This window comes from Myotis yumanensis, unplaced genomic scaffold (assembly GCF_028538775.1).
Source record: "Myotis yumanensis isolate MYYU_CA2020_CCGP unplaced genomic scaffold, mMyoYum1.0.hap1 SCAF_1, whole genome shotgun sequence".
Classification (NCBI taxonomy): domain Eukaryota; kingdom Metazoa; phylum Chordata; class Mammalia; order Chiroptera; family Vespertilionidae; genus Myotis; species Myotis yumanensis.
In genome coordinates this window covers 236,394,901-236,412,748 of record NW_027223752.1, presented here as the reverse complement: position 1 = coordinate 236,412,748, position 17,848 = coordinate 236,394,901, and the positions used below count along the sequence as shown (strand labels likewise).

The window sequence follows — 17,848 nt, the reverse complement described above, 5'->3', positions numbered from 1 at the left end:
GCTGGAGGAAACACATTATATAGCAAGGTAAGTTTCATTTATTCAAATTATAGTATGAGTTTCATCCTATATTATAAAGAGCTAATATGCAAATGGTCGTCACACCCTCATGCCTTCACGCCGTCATGGCTCAGACACTCAACACTGGGGAGACTGAATGGGGACCAGCCAGCCACAAATGAGCTCGCGAGAGAGGAATGGGGACCAGCCAGGCTGCGGCCCGGGAGAGGGACAAGCCACCCGCCCTGCGGTCCTGGTGCCAGCAGCTGTGCCTACGCCTGCAGCTTGGCCTAGGAAAGGGACAAGCTGCACGCCCCACCATCCCGGGCTCCAGCGGCTGGGGCTGCAGCCCAGGAGAGGGACAAGTCACCCGTGCCGCGGTCCTGGGTACCTGTGGCTGCCGCCTAGGCAAAGCCGCCTGGCCCATGGTCCCTTGCGGCTGTGGCCGGCCCGGACGCCTACAGCCAGCCCATCCTGGGTGCCTGCGGCCAGCAGAGAGAGGGAAGCCCAGGTCCCGGGTGCCTGCAACCAGCCCGAGGAGGGAATCCTGGGTCCTGGGTGTGGGGTGAGGCAGAGGTGGTTAGGAGCAATCAGGCCAGCAGGGGAGCAGTTAGGTGTGATCAGGCCAGCAGGGGAGCAGTTAGGGGTGATCTGGCAGGCAGGCAGAGGGGTTAAGGGCGATCAGGCAGGCAGGAAGGTGAGCAGTTAGGAGCGAGTGGTCCCGGATTGTGAGACGCAGTTGGACATCCCCCCTGGGGTCTCGGATTGGAGAGGGTGGGTGCAGGTCGGGCTGAAGGACCCCCCCCTCCCGTGCACATTTTTTGTGCACCGGGCCTCTAGTATACAAATAAAATCTGTGTAAATAAAAATAGAAAATGCTATAAATTTCAATCATGTAAAAATGCAAAAATATTTGTATTTTACATATGTGTATATATATATGTTTTCCCTTTAGCATAACCACAATGTACAGTAGTTGCCCCCAAGTCCACACGCCATGATGCCAGCCAGCCAGTGGACGGCTTCTCCAGCCCTTGGGTCTGTGACGCCAGCTCCCACTCTAGCGTCTGCTTCCACAGAGAGCCGGGCCTTTCTTCCCAATCCCCAAGCTCAGGAGGCTCTCCGTTACCAGCCATGTCAGGAGGGACCGTCCCACGTGTCGGGCTGGCGAGAGGGCGTCGCAGGGGACGGCCGCCTCCTGGAAAACGCACCCGCGGCTGAGCAGCGCTGTGTTGGCATCGCAGCGTCGGTATCACTGGGGTCGGCGCAGCGGCATCAGCATGCCGGCATCACTGGTCCAGCTCGCCCTCGTTCTGCAGCGTCTTCATCGCCAGCCCCCACAGAGTCATGCTGGAAAAGAAGGGCCCTTCTGAGTTCCTGTACGCCGCACCTGACACCCAGCTGCCCAGGGGGTCGCCGCAGGGATTGTCCAGAGTGGCCAGAGATGGGCGGACTATGGCCATGCTGTCCGTGGGCAGCGGCCCGTTGCTGGTGGAGGCATCGGCGGCCGAGTAAGCGAAGGCCTGAGGCTGTGTGTGCTGCCCGGGGGCCTTGGCGAGTTTGCCAGGATCCGCACTGAGCTTCTCCGGGTTGCCGACCCCACGTGGCTGAGGCGTGGACCGGAACTTACAGAAGGAGCCGGCAGAGTGGCCGTCAAATTCTGTCACGGGCTTGTCGACTGGGTGGATGGGGAGCTTCACAGACACGGGCATCAGAGTCACAGACACGTCCTGGGAGAAGGAGTCGGAGCTGGGAGCCTTGTCCAGGTCGGAGGCCTCGACGGCGTGGGTGAGCTCCCGCAGCGCGTCCCGGCCCCCATCGTCCGCGCGGCAGTGCATCCGCCGGTGCCGCCGCAGCACGGCCGAGCGGGTGAAGCACTTGTCACAGATCTCACAGGTGTACGGCTTCTCCCCGGTGTGCGTGCGGAGGTGCCTGCGGAGGTCACCGGATCCCCCGAAACTTTTCCCTGCACAGAGAGAGGGGTCCTCTCAGAAGCGGGCATTGGGACATGAGTGGAGTGGAGCCTGCCACCACCCGCTCTGCCCTTCTCTCCCCTCTGCCCCCAGCAGCCCCCTTCCACCTGCCCCCTGGGTGTGGGGCCTCTCAGTGCCAGCCTCCTGGACCCTGTCTGCCTGCACAGGAGCCCCCGCTGGGCAGGCAGCTGCCACCCTGCCGGCTGGTGGGTGCTGGAAACCCTGTCAGTTTCGTTTAAATTTCTGTGAACCTAGAGCAGCCGATCTATAATGAGAAACACTTTCCTCGTGGCATCTGTGCTCTCACTTTCACTACAATTCTGCCCGTATTTCCCCGGCTTCTAGGTCCTTTCCCTGCGCATAGCATCAAGGTGGGGATTTGCTTCCACAGGCAGAGGTGGTGAGGGGATCAATAACCTTATAGAAGTCATAGCGTCATTACAGAGGAGTGAACACTACACACGTATGTACATGTATGTTTAACTGCTCCCTTGTCTGCATGTCGCTCTGTTTGAATTCTCGGCCCTCCAGCCCTGGTCAAGCAAAGGTGGGCTATCTATACAAAACTGCCTTTCAACAAAACTAGCTGTCGATGCCCCCGTGTTAAATTTTGGGATTTTTTCCTGTTAACCTAAAAATAAAAGGCCTTTCACAGCAAGAGGCAACAGGCATTTAATTGAGATCAGTTAAGAATTCAGGAAGCACTGAGAGAGGCAGAAACCCGCCTTGTGTTCTGATGGGAGACAAAGGCGGGGGGCGTGTATGAGAAAGGGAAGGGGGCAGTGACTGCCTAGAGGGAAGGCGCTGCTACTGCTGCAGACGAGCTAACTTAGTGATGCTAATTCTAAACCAGTTTTTAATTTTCAGCCCAGTGGTCATCAGACAGCAGTTAGAACAACTGTGTTCTTGTCTCTGCAAACAGTTCTCTGGACAGAGTGTGGCCTGGGCCCCGTCCAAAGTTACCACGCGGGACAGGATGGGACGGGAGGCCTGGTCGGCGCGTCACTCACCGCAGGCCGTGCAGCTGTAGGGCCGCTCCCCCGTGTGCCGGACGCGGTGCCTCACCAGCTTCCTCTGCATGTTGAAGGACTTCCCGCACTCGTCACAGGTGAACACTCTGTCAGCCGTGTGTGTCTTCTTGTGCTCCTTCAAGTTGCTGAAGTTGCTAAAGCCTGGAGAGACCACGACCGGTCAGCGGAGGCCCGCACGCGCCAGGCAGGGCCTCCAGGAGGGAAAGGAAAGGAAAGCACAGCCATACCTCGGCCACAGGTGTCACACAGGTGCGGCTTCTCTCCCGAGTGAATGACGATGTGGCGCTGGACGTCCCCAGAGGCTGCAAACCTGCAATGGATGTGAAACGCAGCTGAGAGCCCGTCCACCTCACGGCACTGGGCAGCGCGAGGCACGGAGGACAGCTGCCCCGCCTTCCTGGGTGTAATCAGAGCACCTGACTTCATTGGAAATGGGCATTAAAAATATCTTTACCTTTCCCCCCTTTTAAAGGAAAGTAGAAAATAATGCAGGGTTTTGTTTGTAAGACACTTTTTCTACCTAGCGGCATCAATCTCTCTTCTTCAGAGATGGCCACCACCGGCTCAGCGTAGGGAGTCATTCCCACCCAGGCCTGGGATAGGAAATCTAGGTGCGTTCCCTCCCGCCACCCTAGAGGAATAACAAAAGGGAGGACGGGAGGCTGGGAAGGTTGGACTTCTTTGTTTCTACCACCTGTTTCCTGCACAGGTGACTCTGACTGCACCATGGCCATCTCGCCCTCACAGACCAGAGAATGTGCATGCTACCATCACAGCACTTACAGCAGCAGGTGGCTAATAGGTGCTGACTGAATGGATGGCTAAATGAACGGCTATAAAGCCAGGTCTGGTATGGTCCGGGCTGATGCCTGTTGTCCAGCATGACCGTCAGAGGAGAGCATATGGACTCTGATACCTAACCCCTGGGGGGGCGGGCAGCCAGCGTGCGGCTGTGTGCACGCGGGAGGGACCCTCTCCGCACTGCACCTCACCGCCACAGTGAGACTGCGCCAAGTGCCCGGGCTGAGCTCCGCCTGCCTTCCTGCTGCCGTTCCCACAGCCGGAGGCCGGGCTGGGCAGCCAGGCTGCAAGTCTCACGTCCTGCTAGGTACTCACCTCCCAGGGCACTCATCTGCTTTCATGGCCATTTTTAGAAAGAATGGACATTTCAGTGTAAAATCATTCTGTGTCACATAAAATCCCATTTCTAAGACTTCTGTCCTGGGTGTTCCTTCTCTGAAGGACTGTCCTTGCCCTTTTGTTACTCATATGTGACATACAAGGCTAGGCAGAGGGTCTGACGGGCCTGCGCTCCTCCGTGGAGTGAGCCCCACGCGGCTCACGTGCGAGCCCTCAGAGCACTGCTTTCCACGGAGACCAGACCAGAGGGGGCCCCAGAGGCGGAGGACAGCCCCAGCACTGACCTCTTGCCACAGACTTCGCAGATGTACGGTTTTTCACCAGAATGCCGACGCAAGTGAGTCTGCCAGTTACCTGCCTGCAAAAAAGGAGAAGCACAAGCATACCAATAATGAAAGGATTTTTGGAAAGCAGGTCACACACATTCACATGGAAGACTGGCAGGTTTACCAGGTTCCAGTCCACCTTCCAAGGAAGACTAGACACACACTCGGAAGGAGCCACGTGCAAGAGGAAGGACCGCCGGTTCTAACTGGGGGTGTCCCCACCCTGGTTTCTCCACTGTGCTCCTGGGCCAAGGGCTGCACTGGCTGCCCCATCGCGGGCCTGCCCTGGGCCGCTTCTCTCTTAAATGGGCGACACAGTGCAGGGTGCCGTGGAGGTTGCCAAGCTTGTACTTTATCAGACCTTGATGTATTATTTCATATATTTTTACACTTGGACCATCTATATGCAAGTAGCACTCGAGAAAAGCAGCAGCGCTTGCATGTGGCTACTCTCTGTTGTTTCTCCCTGAGAAACATGCCTTGGTTAATAAAGGTAAGACTCCCCGAGCAGCACTCCCTCTGCAGTGGCTGCTCTGCCTGGTGGGCTGTCACGCTGTCCTGTGTGCAGAAATGAAATCAGGAGTCACTGCAGTCCTCCGTGGCAGGGACGCCAGGCTCCTGGTTTCTGACGCCAGCAGGGCTTTACCAAGAACGCCTGATTGAAAGGGAGGCCCCGGAGCAGACTGCCAGTGCTCAGCAACAGGACGTCAATATTAAATGGCCCGCAGTGAGGCTGAGACTGCAGATGCCTCAGACATTAAGCACTCCGGCTACTGCTTCCCACTCGGACGTGGAGGCAGAATTTCCCGCTGTGAAGGCTTCAGTTAACAGTCTCAGTCTGTCACATCCCTACTTAATATTCTATAGAGTTCTGCTAAAAACAAACACTGAAATAAGTGAGCATACCCACGAGAAACAATGCTCAGGTGTTATGCACAGAATAAGCCATGAAGGGGGCGTGAACAGTAATACCAACTAACAAATCTGGCTTTGTAAATCTGCATTTTTAAAAATATATATATATTTTTACTAGAGGCCTGGTGCACAAAATTCAGGGCACAAGTAGGGTCCCTAGGCCTGGCGGGTGATCTGGGCCGATCGGGGCCTTCCGGCTGTCAGCCAGGGCCTCCCTTTGTTCTGCGCCACCCCCTGGTGGTCAGCACACATCCTAGCGAGTGATTGAACTCCCGAGGGGACAATTTGCATATTAGGCTTTTATATATATAGATTGATTTCAGAGAGGAAGGGAGAAGGAGAGATAGAATCATTAATGATGAGAGAGAAACACTGATCTGCTGCCTCCTGCATGCCCCCTACTGGGGAGTGAGCCTGCGACCCAGGCATGTGCCCTTAACAGGAATCAAACCTGGGACTCTTCAGTCCACAGGCCGACACTCTATCCACTGAGCCAAACCAGCTAGAGCTAAATCTGCAATTTTTTAAAAAAATTAAATGCAAAAGACAGTCCATGGTGACAGGTTTGAAGATGGGTCTGAAGTCCACCTGTGGGTGGAAACATACAAATGTACAGGATCAGAAACTGAGGTTGGAATTTTCTGTTATGACATGGAAGCCTTTCTGTCTGTCAGACACTGAGAAACACTGTGTTACATCCTACCTTTTAGAATATGATACATATGGTTTACACAAAATCTCGGGTTTATTTTAGGTAACCAAAGAAAAAGAACTTGGCAAGCCCTGACTGGTTTGGCTTAGAGGATGGAGCGTCGGCCTGTGGACTGAAGGGTCCCAGGTTCGATTCCGATCAAGGCCATGTACCTTGGTTGCGGGTGCATCCCCAGTGGGAAGTGTGCAGGAAGCAGCTGAATCGATGTTTCTCTCTCATCGATGTTTCTAACTCTCTATCCCCCTCCCTCTCCCTTCTTCTGTACAAAAAAATCAATAAAATATATTTTAAAAAATTAAGAAAAAAGAACTTAGCAAAATATTAGGAAATACCCAGGTTTTAACAGAATGACTATGAATAACAATAATAAAGTGACTGCCCAGCCAGTGTGGCTCATTGATTGAGTGTTGACCTATGAACCAGGAGGTCATGGCCCGATTCCTGGTCAGGGCACATGACAGGGTTGTGCAGGAGGCAGCTGATCAATGATTCTCTCTCATCATTGATGTTTCTATCTCTCTCTCCCTTTCTCTCTGAAGTCAATAAAAATATTTTTTAAAAAATAACAGTATAAAGCGACAAATGCTAGTAGCAATATATAACTGGTCTACGTAGGCCTTCACACACATTACCACGTTACCCTTAGTAACTGGCATTGACATCTATTTTCTAGATGAAAACGAGATTCAGATAAGGGGGTTGCTCCAGTTCCTCGGCTGGGCCAGGAATGGATGCCGCTGGTGTGAGAACTGCCGCCTTACTGAGGGGAACCCTGAGGACAGCACATTTCTGTGGCTAAACTAGCTTGTGTGGAGCACTCAGTGTGACAAAGGCCGAGTTGCCCTCAGGAAGCAGCCTCCTGGAGTGAAGTAACGCACCCCTGGCTGTGTTAGACCAGTCACTTCCAAATTTCAGAAAAGCTCATCAGTCATGGAACAATTCAAACAGCACCGTCTGCTCAGCTGTTAAATGAGATCCCTCCTTCCCAGCTGTTTTGTAAACTATGTATGAAGATAGAAATTGTCTCTGAATCATTCCTAGCAATGCTGCATTGTCCCTTTTTAAGTCAAGCATAGCAACTGTTTATTTTCCAAGTAAATATCATCGAATGGTCTTCCACTCAGTATTATAATAAGCATAGTGAAAAAATTTTAAAAAGGTTTCTTTAGCCGAAACCGGTTTGGCTCAGTGGATAGAGCATCGGCCTGCGGACTGAAAGGTCCCAGGTTTGATTCCGGTCAATGGCATGTACCTGGGTTGCAGGCACATCCCCAGTGGGAGATGTGCAGGAGGCAGCTGATCGATGTTTCTCTCTCATCAATGTTTCTAACTCTCTATCTCTCTCCCTTCCTCTCTGTAAAAAATCAATAAAATACATTTTTTTAAAAAAATAAAAAATAAATAAAAAGGTTTCTTTAGGTATTTAATAGTGGAAATGAATAATGGAAATAATTATTTTTCCCCACAGAAAGGAGCACATATTAGTCTGACAAATTATATAAAAGTACATTAAATAATAGAAAAATTCAGGCAAAAATGTCCAATAATGCGTTCAGATAATATATATCAAATTATGTGGCAAATTGGGGCCCAGATTGTTTGACCTTGTTATGTTTTCAGTTGTAGTAAACTTTGCTATGCTCTAATTATATGCTAAGGACATAGATCACATCTTAGAAATTACCTATAGATAGCCGGATCCACGAAAACTCTGATAAGAGGTAATAACAATAATAGCTGTCAAGTGCTAAGATGCTACTATGAATGAAGCACTTGACTAAGTTGCAAGCAGTGTTTCATGTAATCATCACAATGTCCTTATAAAGGAGTGTTGTTCCCATTTTACAGAGCAGACTGGGGAAGGAGGACTGAGCTGCGGACAGCGTCAGGGCCCAGCATGGGGGGGAGGGTGAACATTTATCTTGTTTCAGAAGGAAAAAGAGGCTGCATTCAAAATGTTCTCTACAACATTGCATCTCTGGTTCCTTTAGGCCCAGTGCCCAGATCAGCACACAGCCCATCGGACACAATAAACACTGGCTGGATGAGAGATTTAATACTTCATCTTAATAAGGATCAGCTACAAGGCAGCAAAAGCAGGGAAAGAAAACTGGTCTGTTGTCCAACATCCTAACATCTACAGTCCCAACAGGAAGGAGGAGGCATCTGGCTGAATGCAGCCCAGCCTCATTTGCAGCCTCCAGATGTGAGCTCAACATGGTTTACTGCATCTCTGAGAGGACAGACTAGGACTGCACCCACCCGGGGGACGGGTGGGTTGTGAAGGTCCTCACACTTATAAAAAATGGGATGTTTTCCCCAATGTACTAGGATTCTGTTTTCTTGAAAATTATTTTCTCCTGATATAGACTAGTCTTTAAGTTACAGATACCTTCAGAGGCTTCTCTTGCAACTCCAATGCATGTCTTACTTATAATAAAAATCAACACTAGGTTTCAGGTTTCCAACTATTAACAATAAATAAAAGTATTCCCACCTGAGAGAAATGTTTCCCACAAATGTTACATTCAAAAGGTTTCTCACCTAAAACAAAACAAAACAACAGCTTGTAAAATCATTTGTATTATCTGCACAACCATTTTCTGTTTAAAATGTTTAAACTATCCCGTGTCCACCACTCAAAGCAGAGACTACGTTCCTCATCATGAGTGTATGAAAACGGGAGTCCACACCTCTTCCTCGTCTCTTGTCCTTAGGTAGTGGGCAGGGATGACAAAATGAAATCTGTGATTAGTTTTCTCTAAAAAAATCAAACTGTGCCCTAGATGATTTGGTTCAGTGTATAGAGCATCACCTGCAGACTGAGGGTCGCGGGTTCGATTCTGGCCAAGGGCACATGCCCATGTTGTGGGCTCGATCCCCCGTGTGGGGCGTGCAGAAGGCAGCCAATCCATGATTCTCTCTCATCACTGATGTTTCTATCTCTCTCTCTCCTGCTCCCTTCCTCTCTGACATCAATAAAAATATGTTTTAAAAAATCAAATTGTTCTCCAAATATAAACCTATGTTGAAGTCAAACTTAACTTGTTAGCGTTCAAACCCTGCCTCGGTTTTGGGCACCGGCTTTCCCTTCCGCTGAAAATCAACTGTGAGTTTCTTTGCTGAAGGGCCCGAACCTTCTTACAGCCCCTCAGCCCGACTCCTTTACTCTCCCACCAGCTCCTAACAGAACCGGGTCTCATTCACACACGTGAGGTGTGGGCACGGCACAGCCCCAAACCGAGACAGGCCTCCTGAAGGTGGGATGGGGAACAGCCCTGCCCCTGCATTTGGCCTTGGCTGACCATGCTCCCAGGGGAAAACAAGAGGACACCATGGGAGCCACGTCTGATTTAGAAACTAAGCAATTACGCTTTGGTATAGAATAACCTATGGAGAAGGGAACTCTGCCACCAAGAAACCACAGCAGCCCTGAACACAGACTAGAAAATGACCATTTTAACAGTACACTTCCAGGTGCCACCTTGAACCTAGGGAACTAACAAATAGGCTGGGCAGAACCAAGAACCTTCTGTTTCCCCCCGCCCCTCCCACAAGGGGTTTCACTCTTTAAAAATCACAATACCCCTTCCTTCTACATTGCTGGCTGCTAGCTTTCTGGGCTCCTGCCAGGATACTTTTACTTTGATTTTTTTCCTGAAACTGTTTAATGGCTTCTTCAATGGCTTCTTTCTGGAGCAGGCAGAAAGCTTTTGACTGAATAATGATAATCATACAAAAGGCCTGGTGCACAAAATTTGTGCATGGGTAGCGTCGCTAGGCCTGGCCGGCAATCAGGGCCGATCTGTGGGGCGACCAGCAGGATGATCAGGGGGTCCCCTGCTGGTACCTGCCTTGGCTGGCCTGGGGCCCGCAGGTGGGGGGCAGTTCCTGCGTTGAGTGCCTGCCCCCTGGTGGTCAGTGCGCATCATAGCAACCGGTCATTCCACTGGTCGTTCTGCCATTCAGTCGATTTGTATAATAGGCTTTTATTATATAGGATAGGATTACTTCAGTATTTTGGGACAACATTTATGTCGGAAATTATGGGGATAATAGGTAACGTTAAGTTAAAGCCCCCATTATGTGATCCAAGAATTTGAAAAAAAGAGGCTACTGGTTATTAAGACTCCCAAGTGACCAGAATTGATAACCTTACTCCAGTGGTTCTCAAATGCTTTGCTCTCAGGATCCCTTAACACTCTTAACTGAGAACCTAAAGCGTTTGCTTATGTGGGCTACACCCGTCAGTACAGTCCATACGAGAAATGAAGACGGAGTGATTTTTAACACATGACTAGACAGCTCACTGGCCACCCGGGTGATGACAGCCTGTAGCCGACTCCACTGCACACTTGTGGGAGACGACAGACAAGGCAAGTAACATCCTACTTGGTGACAGAAACTGTCCGGCCTCACAGACCCTGGGAGAACAACTCAGATCATAAGTCGAGGACCACTGCTCTCTCAATAGAGTACATCCAAGTGAGCATCCCACCGTAATGGATGACATTATTGTTCAAAAGAACAAACAATTTAATTTTTAAAGCTAAATAGATACGTTTCTCAAAAATTATACTGATCATGAGGCTCTAGGAAATTCAAGCAAATGGAATGACCTAAATTTTTTTTCAGGGCAAAACTGAATCAGTGATAGTGCCTTCATATGGAGAATACTTCTGAACTACTAGTAACAATAAAGGTAATACTTTATATATTCAAATATATTACAATTTATAAAGTGCTTCCATAAATATTAAGTAAGTCTCTCTCCACAATGCACTGAGGTGATAAACACCTAGACCAGCCGTGGGCAAACTACGGCCCGGGGGCCGGAAATGAATAAAACTAAAAAAAAAAAGACCGTACCCTTTTATGTAATGATGTTTACTTTGAATTTATATTAGTTCACACAAACACTCCATCCATGCTTTTGTTCGGCCCTCCGGTCCAGTTTAAGAACCCATTGTGGCCCTTGAGTCAAAAAGTTTGCCCACCCCTGACCTAGACACACCAGGAGTCAGTGATAGCAGAACGTCACATCGATAATTGCAATTGCACAAACGTCTTAAAAGCAGTTACTCTGGAAGCATCTGTAGCTCATCACTTCCCATGCCTGTGAGGTAACTGCCATTCACCCGCCGTGTGTACTAGAGTCATCCTGCGTAAGTGCAGGAAGTAACACACACGTACTGTATAAGGAAATGTACATGTGCCGTATAACATTTTTAAAAAAGCTTTTGAAAAAGTAAACTTTTTGGAAAGGGGAGGAGGTATGAATTAAGGAAATAAAACTTTGAAAATTCAATGTTCAAAATGGAAGAACTTTCGTTTGAAAATATCAAATGGTTAAAGCTGATCCTTATTAAAAAGTTTACCTCCCACCTTCCGAATCACAATTTTTAAAATCTGATATTCACATTACTTTCCAGAGAACTTTTAGAATTACTCAAACTAAATTATTTTATTCTGATTAACCTACATTACACTTTTAAAGAATAAACTTAATCTAATTCTAAAGAGACAACTAAATATAGCTTATCTGTTTTAGAACTTGAAAATTTCAGTCCATCAAAATAATTTACTACACTTCTTTAGAGATGGAAAGTTTGTCATAAAAACCTAATTAAAATAAAAATGAAGTGAGACATCTTTTAAAATTGGCTCTATGAAAGTATCTATAGATTACGCCTTAAGAGGCATCACCAAAACTATGAATTAAAAAGTAGCTAACGCTCCTTGATTATTTTTGTGTGCAAATGTCAACGCCACAGCAAAACTTCTTACAGAGAGGAGCAGGCACCGTGTGCGTCTGTGCTCTTGCCTGTCCGGGCCCGCGGGCACTGGGTCAGTGTGCGTGTACCTGTATGAGACCGTTTGTGAAGCTCCAGATTGCTTGGGTGTTTGAAAGGCTTCCCACACAGGTCACATGCGTACTGCCACTGGGACTGAGGCGTCTGGAACTGGTCCTCTGGAGCCTCCAGGTCTTCGGGACTCTCCGTTTTGATAATGCAGTGGAAGCTGTCGGAGCTGCCAGGTTCTTCACATTCCTTCTCCCCAGCGTGTTGACTGCTGGCTTCCTCTGTGGTGTTGTCACTAGCAGGGCCAATCCTCTGGGTTAGACCCTCATCTGACGTGGGTTCAGCAGTTTGCTCTGCAGACTTCTGTGACTTCAGGAAATTGAGCTTCTTCAGGTGAATGGCCTTTTTGAGCCTCATCTGTTTGGTGGGTGGCTGGCACGTGCTGTCTGACTCAGGGTCTGGGGCAGGTTCACTCAGAGGCTGGGCCAGGAAGTTGGGAGGCAGGTGCTCCGCAGACTGCAGGGCGCATTCGGAATGACTGACAGCACAAGGCTGGTTTTCCACGGCAGCCGGGCCTGTGAATGGGCTGACAGTGAAAGGCTGCTCGATTATTCTCTCGTGACTGGGACAAGCGGCTTGCTTATAGTACTGCTTACTGTACAAGTTTCTCAGTTTGTAGTAGTAATTTGGCTGTTTGAGCGGCAGTTCTGTGCAGCTGCTGTCTAAAGTGTCAGGGCCTAGTTTCGACGCTTCGCCTGCAGGGTGATGAAGCTGAACTGATGGTGGAGCCTGAGAGTGCGGCTCATCCAAGGCCTTACCGTGCTGCACGTCCGCCGAACACGCCGGCAGTACGTGAGGAGAGTAGCTTTCACTGAGAGCACAGCTGGTGTCCAGAGCCGGAGTGCCCGGCAGGGAGAACGCGCTACCACCAGGCGTGCTGGGTGGCTGCTCCACAGGGGCTGATTTTAAAAACGTGTGACACAGACTCAGAACGTTCTGCACCTGCAGACACTGTGCTGTGTCCAGCATCACCTGCACATTATCCTGGTTCAGGTCCAGGTGTGACGTGTACATGAAGTCCAGGATCTGCCCAATGCCGCTGACATTCTTAATATCCAAGTGAAAAACGTCGCTCTTCTGGCCGGGAGAATTCTGGAAGAGGCTCCTGACAAAACAAAGATGCCTGTTTCAGTGTTAACAATTCATACACACTCTTAACTTTCTCTTACAAATAATACTCATACTAATATTCAAAACAGCAATACTTCTATAAATGCCAGAATTTTATAATTAAGTGAGCTTTAGCCCTTTTAAAAAATCTGGCTGGCAAGTCATCCAATAAAGCAATTCAGATAAATGAGTGTGATGAATATCCAAACTTCCAAGTAGATATCCAAGGAAGATTATGCAGTATACCCATGGCTCTTTTATCAAATAATCCATATGCATTATTAATAGTATATAGAGTACAGAAAACTAAAGGACACACATTTTTCACTACTTCCTGTTTGTAGTCTGACAAATCATGTATTTTATTTTAGGCCATAAAACACATATAAAAATATTTCCATATCTAAGTGCCTTAAAAAGTCTAAAAATAAAAATAGCTATAATAAACCAACCCTCAGTATACATTCATTTTGTTTATTAAATACATTTTTATTGATTTCAGAGAGAGAGAGGGAGGTAAAAACATCAATGATAAGAAAGAATCATTGATCAGGTGCCTCTTGCATGCCCCCTACTGGGGATCGAGCCTGCGACCTGGACATGTGCCCTGACCAAGAATCGAACGGTGACCTCCTGGTTCATAGGTCGATGCTCAACCATTGAACCACACTAGCTGGGCTACACTCATTTTTTTAATCTTAATTTTTAATTGTGTAAAAATTACATAATATTAAACATTTAATTATGGTTCAAGTGGTAAATTCAATGGCATAAAGTACATTCACGATGTTGTGCAACCATCACCTTTATGCATTCATTCTTAGAACCTTTGCATCATCCCAAAGAGAAGCTCTGTTCCCATTAGACACTAACTCCCACTCTTCCTGCCCGCCCCTGGCACCACCATTCTGCTTTCTGTCTCTCTGAATGTGACTGCTCTAGGACCCTGATACACTCTCATTTTATACTCAGTCACTCCTCTAGCTGTCTAGCAACCCAATGGTCCATACATCAGCAGTGAGAAAAGCCCTAGGAGTGAATGCGGGAAGAAAGGGCACACTTCCATAAAGCCCACACACTATATTCTGGGCACAAATCAAATTCACCGGGGAAGGAATCTGTATGGTGTAGAATATCAAGCTAAGTTAGGTAAGTTGTCTTGCAACGTTGTTGGAGACATTTTATCAGATGCAGTCACCTGCTTCCCCAAACAGCCCAGGTTGTGGGTTTGATCCCCAGCCGGGGTGCATACGGGAGGCAACCGACTGATGTTTCTCTCTCTCTCTTCCTCTTTCTAAAGTCAGTAAGAACATACTCTCCGTACAGTGAGAAGAACAAAGACTGAAATCGCACCTGAAGTACTGGCTGAAGGCTGCGAGGACATTCTTGTGCGCTTTGAAGCAGACGCCGTTCACCACCAGCATGCAGTCACAGAGCAGGCCCTGGATGCGCTGCTCGTGCAGCTGCTGGAGGAGGTGGCAGCTGTGCGTGGCCACCGGGTCCATGCTCAGGCACTCAGGAGACCTGCACAGAGGACGCAGATAAGACATGAGTCTCCATGACAAGACTGGGAACTAAACGGCACCAAGTCCACGGATTGATCTGTGGTTCACTGTCATGAGTCCCTGTCACAGCAGCTTAAAAAACAAACATGCAAACAAACAAAAAAGTCGTTTCTTAAGCATCTTAATCAGTGCTGTTCAATGGAACTACCTGTGAAAATAAAAATGTCCCTAGAACGCTTCTGCTCCTCTTACTACGGCCCTAATCTGCCGTACTTCCTCCCCTGCAAGCCCCCGAAGGCTACTGTCCCTTAACACTCAGCCCTGAGCCGTCTTCACTTTCCCTTGACAACATATCTATCTCTGGCCTCCATCTTGTAAGCAGACAAGTCCTAAATTTGGAACTTTAACTTCAACCACCAGTTGCAGATGTCCAACTTTCTGCTAACCATCTGTAACTGTATGACCACACAGCTAAGGATCTCCAAAACTTACCCCCATTATCTCGCCCTCAGCTCGGCACCTTATTCTGATCCCCCGTTTCTTTATGGAAAGCTCAGTTTCTGGTATGTGGATTTGGGGTGCTGGCATGATCTCCTGGTTTGAGATCAGGGTGGCATTCAGAGGACACCGGGACGAGAGGCGAGGTCATCTACAAGGAGCCACATGCAGCACTGGGCGTGGATGTTACCCAAGAGGGGACCAGGAAGGGGAACCTCCGTCAGGCGGCAGGGCACTGTCCCTAGTGCTGAATCCTCAGAGGTACAGAGCAGCCAAATGACTGAGTCATCAGTCACCCACCCCATCCCCCTGGCTGCCAGGGAAGAACAGGATTCCTGGTTTACTATTATTAGCATCATTTACCGACTGCTCACTACAGGCCGGGCACTGTGCTAAGCATATTACATACGTTAACTCAAATAATGCTCTAAGAACCATTATCGCCATTTTACAAGTCAGGAAATTAAGAAATGGGAGTTTAAGTAACATGCCCGTGATCATAAAACTTATGTTCCAATGCCAGCATTTAAATGCTGGTTCCTAAACCCACAGTCAGTGCTAGTGGGCTATGCTATCGTCCCTGAGAAAAAGGATGTTAGAAAACACAGCACATAACCTGCCTCCAGACTCCAATGCTGAAATGCAGCAAATGTTCAGAATGAACACTGGATGTTTTCTAGCTCTACAGAGGTGACAAGGGGAACAATTCTTTGGAATGACCCTCAGAGTTATGATGATCTGCAAAGTCACAAACTATTCCATAATTTACTTTGACAATAAAAATCATAATTAATCTGCCCTGGCCGGTTTGGCTCAGTGGCTACAGCGTCAGCCTGGGGCCTGCAGGAGGCAGCCGATCAATGATTCTCTCTCATCATTGATGTTTCTATCTCTCTCTACCTCTCCCTTACTCTCTGAAATCAATAAATATTTTTTAAAAATCATCATCAATCTAATAGTTTCATGAAGTTAATCCTATAAGACCCTTATAAAAAGCTGCTAGAAAAAGAATTGGTAATTTATATTTCTTACTAGAGGCCTGGTGCACGAAATTCATGCGGGGGGGGGGGGGGGGGGGAGGGAGCGGTCCCTCAGCCTGGCCTGCACCCTCTCCAATCCAGGACACATCGGGGGATGTCCGACTGCCTCTCGAAATCTGGGACAGCTGGCTTCTAACTGCTTGCCTGCCTGCCTGACTGATCGCCCCTAACTGCTCCCCTATCGGCCTGATCGCCCCTAACCGCTTCTGCCTTGCCCTGCACCCAGGACCCAGGATTCCCTCCTCTGGCCAGGCGCAGGCACCCAGGACCTGGGCCAGCTTCGCCCGGGCTAACTGCAGCCGCAGGCACCCGGGACTGTGGGGTGGGCGGCTTGTCCCTCTCCCGGGCCACAGGTGCAGGCACTGGTTTCCGGGACCGTGGGGCAGGCGGCCTGACCCTCTCCTGGGCTGTGGCTGCAGCTGCTGGCGCCTGGGACCGCAGGGACCACGGGGCGTGCGGCTTGTCCCTTTCCCGGGCTGGGCCACAGGCGCAGATGCAGCCGCTGGCACCCAGGACGGCGGGGTGTGCGGCTTGTCCCTCTCCCGGGCTGCAGCCTGGCTGGTCCCCATTCCTCTCTCGTGAGCTCATCTGTGCCTGGCTGGTCCCCATACCTCTCTCCCCAGTGTTGAGTGTCTGAGCCATGACAGTGAGGACATGAGGGAGTAACGACCATTTGCATATTAGCTCTTTATTATATGGGATGTGTCCTATGTGTAACAACTACAAGTAACAATGTATACGCCTAATAAAATAACAACAAATATGTATAAAATGTTTCCTATATGCAACCAGGCAATATGCTGAGCCCCTTACAAGTCACCGCATTTAATGATCAGCGTCCAGGTGAGAGAGGCTGAACTGTCGCCCTCGCTCTCTAGAGGAGGACAGCGAGCACCTGCAGGTGACGGGGCCGCAGGTCTTCCCTCTCCTCCTAGGGAAGCCGCTGTCTCCTCCCCGGGATCTGAGCAGCCTCAGCCCCTCACGCGCGGCAGCGGCGTGTTGGAGACGGGCCTTTACAGGGGCGATTAAGTTAAAACCCTAAACCAGTCCTCCTGACGAGGGGGAAATGTGGGCACAGAGCCCCCAGGGGTGCTCCTGCCCAGGACCCGGGGAGGACTGCACAGGATAGGGGGGCCACAGGCCTAGAAGAGCAGCCTCGGAAGAGACCACGGCGACCCCTGGGCCTTGGCCTTCTCCCCCCGGAGCCTCCGGTGTTTGTGGGGGCAGCTCTAGCAGGGAACACGCCTTCCCTTCCAGGCCGACACTTCGCTGCGGGCGAAACCCTCCTGCTCGCCACACTCGCCCCCTCCGCTCACACCCACCACCGCACGCCGGCCGGTCTGAGGCCCGACACCGGCTCCGGGCAGGCCGGGCAGGAGGCCGGTGGGGCAGCGGGTGGGGTTTCCCGGCCGCAGGAGCCGCACGAGGGCGAAGGCCCCGCTGCAGGGCGACACCCGGTCTGCGTCCCGGAGCCAGCGCTCGGATCGGCACCGCCGCGGGTCCATCCCGCACGACCCGCAGCTCTCCGCCGCCCCTCGCGGAGCCCGGGATGCGGGGCGGCGGCTCCCTGCCCTGCCCGTCTCCTCTCGGGCCGCTCCCCCGGGCGGCACCCGCACGCCCTCGCCTCGCGGCCCCGCGGCCACCTTACCCTCGGACTCCTCTCTCGGACCCGCCGCCTTCTCCTCAACCGTCGCGCCGCCCCCAGAGCCGCTCGCGGAGCTCCCGGGCTGCGGAACC

At 50.1% G+C, this 17,848-nt stretch overlaps 1 protein-coding gene across 1 annotated transcript; it reads right to left on the bottom strand.

Annotated features, from left to right (window-relative positions):
- Nucleotides 1-896: 896 nt before the first annotated feature.
- ZBTB49 (zinc finger and BTB domain containing 49) lies at nt 897-17,843 on the bottom strand. Its single transcript, XM_070411267.1, has 8 exons — nt 17,760-17,843; nt 14,422-14,592; nt 11,961-13,063; nt 8,595-8,641; nt 4,429-4,502; nt 3,232-3,314; nt 2,984-3,145; nt 897-1,966 (listed from the first exon to the last, which is right to left on the bottom strand). Exons 2-8 carry the CDS (start codon nt 14,571-14,573, stop codon nt 1,290-1,292), a joined length of 2,298 nt encoding a protein of 765 aa, XP_070267368.1. The 5' UTR covers nt 14,574-14,592; nt 17,760-17,843; the 3' UTR covers nt 897-1,289.
- Nucleotides 17,844-17,848: the final 5 nt, after the last annotated feature.

What these genes read in the sequence shown, in the direction of transcription:
- ZBTB49 (XM_070411267.1), bottom strand. Translation starts at nt 14,573, where the DNA reads ATGGACCCGGTGGCCACGCACAGCTGCCACCTCCTCCAGCAGCTGCAC. An exon ending in GTGGGAAACATTTCTCTCAG is followed by an intron (nt 4,503 to 8,594) that starts GTGGGAATACTT and finishes CCTTTTTTGCAG; the next exon opens with GCAGGTAACTGGCAGACTCA. An exon ending in TGCGAAGTCTGTGGCAAGAG is followed by an intron (nt 3,315 to 4,428) that starts GTCAGTGCTGGG and finishes CATCCATTGCAG; the next exon opens with GTTTGCAGCCTCTGGGGACG.